A 12,030-nucleotide genomic window follows, 5' to 3' on the forward strand; every position below is an offset into this window, starting at 1 on the left:
CTGCTGAATTCCAGGGATTTGAATGCTGCTCCTTCATGTGGATTGGCGAGAAGCATGAACATAATGATTTTGTATCGCGCTCTTAAATTTTTTGCTGTTTCTCTTGTTAAATAGTTGAGAATGCCATCCTTCGTCTTGGTTTTCACGGTTTCTATACTGATTGCTGTTTTCACAGATACTACACTCTCAGGGGAAATCGGCACCAAGAAAAAAGTGAAAAGACTGTTAAGTTTCCAGAGGTATTTCCATGCATCCCGGTTACTGCGTGGAATTGTACCACAAGCCTCTCTATACCTACTGGATGAGGACTACCTTGGACAAGCAAGGGTAAGATGGGTCTCCAGACCTCCAGTTCTCTTAATAATACTCGGTTTTGTTGCAGTGTTCAGATAAACAAGCGTATGGCTGGTCCTTCTTAACTGACCCATGCAGCAAACAGACTGTCCATTCCTCTTTTACCGTTACAGCTTTAGGGGTTTAGCCTCAAAGCAACAAAAAAACCTCTAAATCTATTCAGCATTTTCAGGTTCTGTCAACTGAAGTTATAATCTGGATTTCTTGAAGGAGGAAGGATCCCTGGCTGAGTTTCTGATTTAAGTAGGTGCAGCCTCCACGCAGGATTTAGTTCATCTGCTTGAAAAAAGGCAGCTGGCTCTCAGCTGGTACGGAGCAGCTATTAGGCAACCCACAATAGCTCTCCGTAACAGCAAAGCCTAGGAAACAGGGAACATGTTCCCTGCAAAGAACTTCACAGTTCAATCAAAATATAATTCTCTTATTTTGCAGCTCTCATACTTGCTTTGAATGATATTTTCAAAGAAAACGTGCACAACCGAATGGCATTGGGATTATGTGCCTGGGCAATTTTTGTTCTCCGCAAGAGGAGATTACGTGCCAGGTGTTAGAAAGTAATTAAGAATCCAGAACTGATTTGAATATAGAATAAATGTTGGAGTCAATGCAGGTTTCATTCACACGTATTTGAGCAACCTGGTCTGGTGGGAGGTGTCCCTGCCCATGGCAGGGGTTTGGAACTTGATGATCTTTAAGGTCCCTTCCAACCCAAACCATTCCATGATTCTATATGTCACTATAGGTCATACAGTTAGTCTAGACTCATTCTCTTGACTGAACTGCTGTAGCTGTAAAAGCACTGTATATGGTGGATGGTAGCGATGGATTTTTCTGCGTGGCTGAGTGGGATTCACAGAAGCACTGTATTTAAGTTTATAAAAGCTATTCCTGTCTATTAGATTATTTAGCAAAGTGTAATTCATATTCACCGTGAGAGCTAAGATTGCGTTTTACTGTAATAAAAACCTAAGAGAATTCATACTGAATTGATTTTGCCACCTGAAAGAACAATAAAAAAGTTGTAGCAGCTCTTATACTTGCTTTGAATGATATTTCCGAAGAAAACGTGCACAACCGAATGGCATTGGGATTATGTGCCTGGGCAATTTTTGTTCTCTGCAAGAGGAGATTACGTGCCAGGTGTTAGAAAGTAATTAAGAATCCAGAACTGATTTGAATATAGAATAAATGTTGGAGTCAATGCAGGTTTCATTCACACGTATTTGAGCAACCTGGTCTGGTGGGAGGTGTCCCTGCCCAGGGCAGGGGTTTGGAACTGGATGATCTTTAAGGTCCCTTCCAACCCAAACCATTCTGTGATTCTATATGTCACTATAGGTCATACAGTTAGTCCAGACTCATTCTCTTGACTGAACTGCTGTAGCTGTAAAAGCACTGTATATGGTGGATGGTAGCGATGGATTTTTCTGCGTGGCTGAGTGGGATTCACAGAAGCACTGTATTTAAGTTTATAAAAGCTATTCCTGTCTATTGGATTATTTAGCAAAGTGTAATTCATATTCACCGTGAGAGCTAAGATTGCGTTTTACTGTAATAAAAACCTAAGAGAATTCATACTGAATTGATTTTGCCACCTGAAAGAACAATAAAAAAGTTGTGCTGTAACAGGGAAAAATATTATTTTCATAATATTTTAGTATCTTTTATTCCATGCTTTGAGCTCCATTTAGAAGGTATTGTAGTGTCAAGTTCAAAACCTCCTCAAAGTGCAAGTGATATTTTCTGCAGTACAGCTAAATTTGGTTCCTGATGTCTGATATTTCAAATACATCTCTGTAGCTTTCCCAAACAAAACTTTAAAGCTACAGCAATCAATCCTGTGATTGATTACTGTGAAATAATAATTTAAATCTGCTTTACAGTTCAACATACCAGTCATTTGCCTTTAACATATTTGTTTTTTCTAGCATATGCTCTCCAAAGTGGGAATGTGGGATTTTGACATTTTCTTGTTTGACCGCTTGACAAATGGTAAGTAATCTTTAAAAAGTTTTTTTTTTGGTGTCTTTCATATATGGCTATTCTAAAAATTAGAATTAATTAATTAATTAATTGCTAAATGTTTCCCGTTTAGATTACTGAAGAGAAATTAGATGTAGTTAGCTTCTCTTAAAGTCATATCCTTGAACATTTTGTAGCTTTCCCAAACAAAACTTTAAAGCTACAGCAATCAATCCTGTGATTGATTACTGTGAAATAATAATTTAAATCTGCTTTACAGTTCAACATACCAGTCATTTGCCTTTAACATATTTGTTTTTTCTAGCATATGCTCTCCAAAGTGGGAATGTGGGATTTTGACATTTTCTTGTTTGACCGCTTGACAAATGGTAAGTAATCTTTAAAAAGTTTTTTTTTTGGTGTCTTTCATATATGGCTATTCTAAAAATTAGAATTAATTAATTAATTAATTGCTAAATGTTTCCCGTTTAGATTACTGAAGAGAAATTAGATGTAGTTAGCTTCTCTTAAAGTCATATCCTTGAACATTTTCAGGCTTTTCCCAGAACGTTCATAACTGTAGGATAAAGTTTCAACTGTGTTTTTTTATTGGTCTCATCTCCTACATTAGTTATGGTCACCTTTTCAAGGAGGTTAGTTTCCTTTACCTGGGAAATTCCAAAGGTACTTTAAATATACCTATTAGATACATTGCTTGATAAGTCCAGACCTCCATAATCAGTTGATTTCTATCAACATGAAATACCTTTAACTGGAGATACCTTCACTTCTGTTGCGCAGCAAAAAAATAAAAAATTCATTAAGACAGTAAAATTCTGTGAAAAGTTTTGTCTAAATATATGCCTGTAACACCAACACCCCCCCAATGTCTAGGCAATACCTCCTGATCAGGTACATGCTGAAGAGGGTCACGATCACACCTTTCTCCTTTCTGTATTGCTCATAGGAGTGGGATCCCTCATTCCTCACCCCCAATCTAATTGGCTTTGGCTGCAGCAGACGGTGTAGAAAAACGTTGGTTTAGAGGGTAATTCAGCTGAGTGACGGGCAGTGAGGGGTGGAAAGGACTGCAAATGGCAAGGGAAGCAAAAGCATAATTCTTCTAAATTACCTTTCTGCACCCCTGCTCAGTAGTGAAGGCCAAATAAGTTTCCATGTCCTCTTCGTACATAAATTTATTTTCTTTCCTGAGTTACATTAAATATGAAAAGACTGCCTTCAAACAGTGTTTATACGTAGAATGGGTTGGTTGGGTTTATGATGTCTTTCTCTAACTTTTCTGGAAACATTTCTGCTGAATTATGCAGTGAAAACTTTTTTTAAATACCGTGTGTATGTGTAGTTGATGGTATAATACTAGCTAGGGTCAGTTTTGCCAGTGTTCCCAGTATGGGATTCATGGTAAGTCCAGTGTTATGTTACAGTGGGGCTTCAGACTGTAAATGCTGCAACTCATTTTTTCCTGTCTGCAGCGTGATTATGAGATGCAACTGTAGCTGAGCTAGGGATGTGAGTTAATTACATGTTTGTAATAATGTGTAAAATAAAAAAATTAATTACAAAGTACTGATTTCTCAGTAATTAATTAATCAGTACAGTATGGCAAACTGAAATGGCAGAAAAGCCATTCTCCTCTCTGTGATTTCTGGAGGTAGACTTGGCTTATGAAGATGACAGGGCTGAGAGAGTTGGGATTGTTCAGCCTGGGGAAGAGAAGGCTCCAGAGAGACCTTAGAGCCCCTTCCAGTCCCTGAAGGGGCTACAGGAGAGATGGGGAGGGACTCTTGATCAGGGAGGGGAGTGATAGGACGAGGGGTAATGGTTTTAAACTGAAAGAGGGGAGATTTAGATTAGATATTAGGAAGAAGTTCTTTGCTGTGAGGGTGGTGAGACACTGGCACAGGTTGCCCAGAGAAGCTGTGGCTGCCCCATCCCTGGAGGGGTTCAAGGCCAGGCTGGATGGGGCTTGGAGCAACCTGGTCTGGTGGGAGGTGTCCCTGCCCATGGCAGGGGGGTTGGAACTGGTTGATCTTTAAAGTCTCTTCCAACTCTGACCATTCTGTGATTCTATGTGGTTCTCAAACAAGCCTGTCAAAAGGTTTCCAGTTAAAACCATGTCAGTTTGCCTTCTGTGTGTCACGTTGGAACAGCAAACGTGACTTTATGGCATCGGTTCTCAAACAAGCCTGTCAAAACATTTCCAGTTAAAACCATGTCAATTTGCCTTCTGTGTGTCATGTTGGAACAGCAAACGTGACTTTATGGCATCTAGACACAAGAGTGGCACTCCACTGCAATGCTGCCATCAAATCTTCATCATATGTAGCAGTAATATTTATAAACTACTTTTGAGTATGTGAGTGTCATGTAAGTTCATATGGTAGGAGTTAAGGTGATAGGAGCTGACTAATAGGAAGTTACCAAGATTTTAAGTCTTGCTTAGTTTGTAATTCCATATTAAGGGTATCTAAGAGTTGTTCCTTTCTGCTTTTAGGAAACAGTCTCGTAACGCTGCTTTGTCACCTCTTCAATGTGCATGGGCTTATCCACCATTTCCAGTTAGATATGGTTACGTTACACAGGTTTTTAGGTAAGTGCTCACCTCAACGCCATATTTAAATGCAGTTTACAGCTTAAATAGGGCATCAAAGGCATCACTGTGTCTGTGTATCTAGACACACAAAATCATGATGTCATTGCAAATATTTCAGTAAAACTTTTCTGAGATAAATATTAGCATATAATTTACAGGCACTGGGGCTGTTGGTTCAGTACCTGTTAAGTCTCTCCCAGGGAAGCCGTGGATGCCCTATCCCTGGAGGGGTTCAAGTCTCTCCCAGGGAAGCCATGGATGTCCTATCCCTGGAGGTGTTCAAGGCCAGGCTGGATGGGGCTTGGAGCAACCTGGTCTGGTGGGAGGTGTCCCTGCCCAGGGCATGGCGTTGGAACTGGATGATCTTGTAGGTTCCTTCCAACCCAAACCATTCTATGATTCTATAAAATCAACAGAAGGACTTCCAAAGGCTCTGCACTGGGCTGAAACATCCCAGTACCACAATTGCACTGGTGACTTTAAAAACAGTATGCCGTGCAGAGATGTGGCCCACACAGACAGACAGACAGACGTTGCAGAACCTACCCGTGCACAGCACAATTGTGGTGCGGTGTCATTATTTTAGTGACTAATAGACCACTGAGACCCAGGGCAGTTAAAAGCTTATGTGCAAAATTTAACAAATTATATCAAGCTGTCTGTGCTGAATAGTGTTGATGAAAGCCCCTGCTGCTGTTACTGCCAACAGAAATATTAGCCCCATGCTGTCAGCGAACCAAAAGCAGAAATTGGCCAAAATCAATTACTTTTTGCATCATGTTTTGAGTGGAGCTGAATGCGGGTTTGTTAGGCTGTCAGACAGAGTTTCAAAGGCAAGGTCTCTTCTTTAAGACTGCGTAATTGTCGCTTCTGGAAAGCATTTCTCTGGTGTGGAGACAGACAAAATCTCCCTGCTGTTTCTGACTCCCATGGGCCGTCATGAAATGGACTCTCAGATCATTAGAGCTCGCAGTATTTGGGGGTTAAAGGGTCACTCACTGTAACTTCAAATGGTGGACGTGAGCCGGCAATGTGAGCTGGCAGCCCAGAAACCAACTGCATCCCAGGCTGCATCAAAAGAAGCATGGCCAGCAGGGCCAGGGAGGTGATTCTACTCCTCTGCTCCGCTCTGGTGAGACTCCACCTGGAGTACTGCATCTATCTCTGGGGTCCTCACCATGGGAAGGACCTGTTGGACCTGTTGGAACAGGTCAGAGGAAGGCCACGAAGATGTTCAGAGGGCTGGAGCACCTCTGCTATGAAGACAGGCTGACAGAGTTGGGGTTGTTCAGCCTGGAGAAGAGAAGGCTCTGGGGAGACCTTAGACACCCTTCCAGTCCCTAAGGGGGCTACAGGAGAGATAGAGAGGGACTCTTGATCAGGGAGTGGAGCAATAGGATGAGGAGTAATGGTTTTAAACTGAAAGAGGGGAGATTTTGATTAGATACTAGAAAGAAATTCTTTGCTGTGAGGTTGGTGAGACACTGGAAGAGGTTGCCCAGAGAAGCTGTGGCTGCCCCATCCCTGCAGGGGTTCAAGGCCAGGCTGGATGGGGCTTGGAGCAACCTGGTCTGGTGGGAGGTGTCCCTGCCCAGGGCAGGGGGGTTGGAACTGGATGATCTTTAAGGTCCCTTCCAACACAAACCATTCTATGATGATTCTATGATTCTGTGAATTGTTGGTGGAGCTGGAAACAAACAGAAAGCTAGGACTTTCTTTGGCATTCCCCATGCTGGAGACGAGCGCCATGGGAAATCGGCCCATTACCTTTCTGCTTGATTAATTTGATAGTGCCTAGGAGAGCACTTTGGGCAAGGTCACGTCACAGCTTCCACTCTTCACGTGGTGCTGCCTCGAGACCACCTCATGGTGCAGGTCCTGCTGCAAGGAACAGATGGGTGTGAAGCACACACCTCAACCACGTTCTGCGCGAGGGGAAGCTGAGAGTTAAAAGGTTGCTGCTCGGCCTTCCAGCTGGACCAATTCCAGCCCTGCACACTAAAACAAGGCTTGTATTTTAAAACAGACACATCGACGTGACTAAAATTATCACAGATTTTGCTCTGAATGCCCCAACGCTTTGTCTTTCAGTTCTGTGTCTGGATGTAGGAATGCCTTTGCTCGACCTTCCAGCTGGACCAACTCCAGCTCTGCACACTAAAACAAGGCTTGTATTTTAAAACAGACGCATTGACGTGACTAAAATTATCACAGATTTTGCTCCGAATGCCCCAACGCTTTGTCTTTCAGTTCTGTGTCTGGATGTAGGAATGCCTTTGACCATTTCTAGGTACTCAAATAACTAAAACAGACACATCGACGTGACTAAAATTATCACAGATTTTGCTCTGAATGCCCCAACGCTTTGTCTTTCAGTTCTGTGTCTGGATGTAGGAATGCCTTTGACCATTTCTAGGTACTCAAATAACTAATGATGCCGGGGTATCGGGGCCTTACCCCCTGCCGCTGTAAAAATAGGTGGTACTGCCTTAATGACATTACTCCCCTATGACAGCAGCGTAAATAATTACACTCCGTTGTGGATAAATTCGCTTCTCTTCCTTATTTATTTTACTCCTGAATGAGGGCCTTCACTAAGGCAAGAAAGAGTTGATTTATGAACTAGGCCCGGTATAGCCCCTTGGGCCTCACAAATCCTTTCATGCATTTTTTCTCTAAAGGTGTCCCAGTAAGAGCACCAGTCTAAGTAAGCTCCAGATACTTGAAGAAACTCCTTAGGCAGCTGACTGTAAAACCTCAAATTGTGTTTTAAATCCCCTTCCCACTTGTGGCCGCGGCGCTCAAGAGACAAAAGGATCTTTGTTTTCTGTTTTGGTTCCCAGTTATGGTTCAAGAAGATTACCACAGCCAGAACCCGTACCACAACGCCGTCCATGCTGCCGATGTCACACAAGCTATGCACTGCTACCTGAGGGAGCCCAAGGTAAAAACAGTCTCTCACACTGGTGGTATTTGCAGATAATTCTCAATTCTTTTTTCCCCCAGGATTAAAAAAAAAAATAAACGCAAAAAATAGTTTTAGATAATAGAAAATGATTGCATACTTGAAGTCAGCAACAAGGCAGTAGCAGCCTCGGTCACCTCAGGGCATAAACCCCTCACATGGATATTTCAAAATACCAAATTTGTCAGTGCAACACCAGAAAATGGGAAAAGTTTTCCCTTTGACCGGGTCTGTTGCAAGGGGTGTCCTCCGCAGGAGTCAAGAGCAGTCTTTGAACGCTGCAGCAAGTCCTCACAACGTCCTTCAGCTCGGTGGCCAGGCCATCCCAAACCATGGCCGTGTGACGTTGCATTTGGTGCTACTGGGAAGGCACCGTGATATTCTCGTGCTGAGCCAGGGTGTAAGAATATAACTAATCTTTCCTGTCTTGACTAAAAGGAAGGGAAGTTCTGCTAGAATTAGCAAATTGTTAGACCAGAATACAGTTGATGGTTGGACTAGGTGGTCTTCAAGGCCCCTTCCAACCTAGACAATACAGGAGCAGGCCCCAGCTTTCCTGTATTTCCATCTCCAGCAAGCTCCACAAGCCCCTGCTGTGAAAAAGTGCTGGGGACAGCCAATATCCAGAATCTGTACCGTGCTGCTCTTCATTTCTCATCACAGGGTGCTTCATTCAGCCCACAGACCTGTGTTCTGTACAGACTCATCAGGCCATTAATAACTACCTCACTCTCAGAAACAGAAAATGCTAAGACTTCAATTTTATATTTTTTTTTTCCCCAATGATAACAAAATTTGCTTCGGAATGATAAGCTGTACCTCAGGAAAAAAAAGTCTGGGCAGGTTTTCAAATTTGGACGTCTGAGGTTAGAAAGGTAAATGATGTTCTCTAATAAAATGCCTACATTTGAACTGAGATGCCCAACAACTGAGTTTGAAATTGCAGAAGTTTATGAACTCTGCGCTTTGCAGCACGGTGCTGTGCTGGAAAAATGAAGCCTGGTGTATTGTTGGTGTTACTAAATACTGTGCGAGGCAGAGCCCTTATGGTGTATGCTAACGTATGCCAGCCTGCTAGTAATCTTATTTCCTTCCTAAAACTGAATCCTTTAGGCTAAGCTCAAACTCTTCTATGCTAATATTGCCATAAACGATAAAGAGATAAGAAGTACAAACTGTAATAAAATACAAGTATATAGTCTGATATCTTTATAGATGTTTGTTCAACAGTCACCTTAAAAACGTTATTCACAAAATTTATTTTATATTTAACGTTTATGTACTGTCCTACAAAACTGAGCAGTGCCATGAGCTGATTCCTTTATTTGCCAAAAGTTAAAAAAAAAACAAACCAAAGCGTTTACTGTTGATGTTCTCAAGTTGTGCCAGGGGAGGTTCAGATTGGATATTAGGAAAAATGTTTACACTGAAAGGGTTGTTAAGGATTGGAATGGGCTGCCCAGGGAAGTGGTTGAGGGACCATCCCTGGAGGTATTTAAAAGACAGGTTGACATAGAGCTTAGAGACATGTGCTTAGTGATGGGGGGGGCGGGTGTATGGTTTTCCTTTGTTTTTTTTATCAGAGTTAGGTTGATGGTTGGACTAGATGATCTTAAAGGTCCCTTCCAACCTAGACAATTTTGTGATTCTTGTTGTGATTAACGTGTGTGATGCAGCTTGCCAACTTCCTCACCCCGTCGGACATCATGCTCGGACTGCTCGCTGCTGCGGCTCACGACGTGGATCACCCTGGGGTCAACCAACCCTTTCTCATCAAAACTAAACACCACCTTGCCAGCCTGTACCAGGTAAAAACTGCTCATCACGTTGATAGGATGTCAAGGAGAGTCTTAAGTAATTTACAGTGAACTTTAATGCCAAAATCTGGCAGCAGGGGGGCGTTGATCAAATCAACCTGCACTTTAGAGTCTGGACAATTTCAGTCAAGCTCTTCACTGGGGGTCTCTTCTTACAGCAAAGAGAAAGCAGGTGGAAATGTCAGATTTTGCCGAGGACATTTAAGCCAAATCAGTTGCCTGGGTTATTTCTGCTGTAGATCATCTGGGGTAAGGAGCTGTGGGTAGGAGATTTAAAATCACAGCGAGACAATTTGTACTTCGTCTTCCTTCAGTGAGCAAGTAAGCAGCAGGCATGTTCTAAATTGGCCCTGCATTAAAAGAAACTTTTGCTTCATGGGGTCCTAGTAAAATTAAACACTTAATGAATACTGCAATTTTAAAAAAAAAAAAAAAAGAAGATAGAGGAAACTAAAGGAACAGTTGTAGGTATTTACATAAACGTGCCTAGAGATACAAAGAAAGGACTTAAAACCAGCCACTGTAGGTCACACCGCAGGCTGTCTAGACCAGTATCCTGTTTCTGAGAGCAGCCAGTAAAAGATCTCAGAGAGAAACATAAGCCTGGGATAAGTATAGAGTTGTCCTTCACCTGGTATACGTCCTCCCAGCGCTGGCAAGCAGTAAGAGAAGATTTCCTGAAACAAAAACACAGACCCTCTTGTTTAATAACTACCAGTGGACCCATTCTGCCCTGATTTTTGTGGTCCTTTTTGAAAATATTTTTATTTTTGGTCCATGGGTATCACTGTAGCTCTGGATTGTATCTGCAACTGTCCTGTGTGTATAATCTGTGCATGAACATCTCTGTTCTGTACATTATACTTACATATAGGCAATGCCGTAAATCATTTTGGTTTGTATTAACCATACATTTAGTATACATACCATTTAGTATGAGGAAGAGGAGGCTGAGGGGAGACCTCTACAACTTTGTGAAAGGACACTGTAGAGAGGTTGGTGCTGGTCTCTTCTCACAGGTATGGCTTCAAGCTCCAACAGGGTAGGTTTAGATTGAACATTAGGAAAGAATTTTTCACCGAAAGAGTGGTCGGGCATTGGAACAGGCTGCCCAGGGAGGGGGTGGAGTCACCATCCCTGGCTGTGTTTAAGGGCCGTTTAGATGCAGTGCTGAGGGACATGGTGTAGGGGAGGACTTTGTAGAGTAGGGGAGATGGTTGGACTCGATGATCCCAAGGGTCTCTTCCAACCTCAATGATTCTATGATTCTATGATTCTATAACTCGTAGCTAATAAACGGAGGTGGTATTGATTTCTAACCTTTGGAAGAGCCACCTTCAGCCTTTGTAATAAGGTGTCAGAAAGAGAATGTCCCACATCAAAAATTAATCTAACTGAAGAGGGCTCACTAACAGCCATATCCCTTTCTACCCGACTTAGCGAACTACGAGTTTGCTGTGATGTGCTCACTGCTTGAAAAGAGATTCCCTCTTGTTTTCCCCCCCCTCAAGCAAGGTTTGGGTTTTCCTGTAAGAAGTGGGCTGTGTCACGGGGCTGGAGTCCTGCCCTGAGATACGGGAAGGGGCCGGACCCTGGGATCTCCAGCCAGGGCACGGTGATGCTCAGACACTTAAACCTTGGTGACTGTCCCCGTCACAAGGTGATGCCACTTATTAAGTCATACCCCATATGCGTCTGGTGTGTTTTGCTCCAGTCTTTTCTAAATGTCAGGCCGGTTGAGTGGGGAGGGAGAAAAGCCAGGGGACTTTGGGAAGGTTACGTTAAGGATCCTTTGAAGAGGAACGGGGTAGAGCCGTTCCGCAAAAAAACCCTGGCCCTATGGAAAGGTATAAACAGCTCCTTCTCAAATTAATAGTGGCAAACCATAATATATAGTTAGGTTGAAAATTCAGGCTAATCTGAAAGAAATGTAGCAAAAATAAAAGATTAGAATCTTGGAGAGGTGGTTTCTGCTCAGCTAACTGGGCTTGAACGTACTTTCAAATGTTGGTTAGAAAAGGCAGTGACGATACAGAAAATGCAATCTTTCAACAGCAAATGTGATTTTAAAGTATCCTGTTTAGGGACATTCGCTGGCAAGTTTGACTTACATTATTTTATCTGAAATTGATCCCAGATTGTTTCCAAAGATTTTAGAAGTATACAGTACATGGATGCCAATAAAAATAACAACGCTGGAAAAAAAGGTTTGCTGAAAACATTTGTAGTCAAAAATTTAGTTTCACGAAGTAGTCTTTGAACCAATAAATTATTCTCTTCTCAACGTTCGTGCTTCAACATGTGCTGGAAACTGAATC

At 42.4% G+C, this 12,030-nt stretch overlaps 1 protein-coding gene across 1 annotated transcript in view; it reads left to right on the forward strand.

Annotated features, from left to right (window-relative positions):
* Positions 1–12,030, forward strand: part of PDE7B (phosphodiesterase 7B) — a 229,838-nt gene that overhangs the window by 188,555 nt on the left and 29,253 nt on the right. Inside the window, exons 5-9 of the mRNA XM_014955390.1 lie at positions 176–327; positions 2,283–2,346; positions 4,832–4,927; positions 7,774–7,874; positions 9,572–9,703. Coding sequence (XP_014810876.1) covers positions 176–327; positions 2,283–2,346; positions 4,832–4,927; positions 7,774–7,874; positions 9,572–9,703 — 545 coding nt within the window. The remainder of the gene's footprint in view (positions 1–175; positions 328–2,282; positions 2,347–4,831; positions 4,928–7,773; positions 7,875–9,571; positions 9,704–12,030) is intronic.

This window comes from Calidris pugnax, unplaced genomic scaffold (assembly GCF_001431845.1).
Source record: "Calidris pugnax isolate Ruff unplaced genomic scaffold, ASM143184v1 scaffold231, whole genome shotgun sequence".
In the NCBI taxonomy this organism is placed as follows: Eukaryota; Metazoa; Chordata; class Aves; order Charadriiformes; family Scolopacidae; genus Calidris; species Calidris pugnax.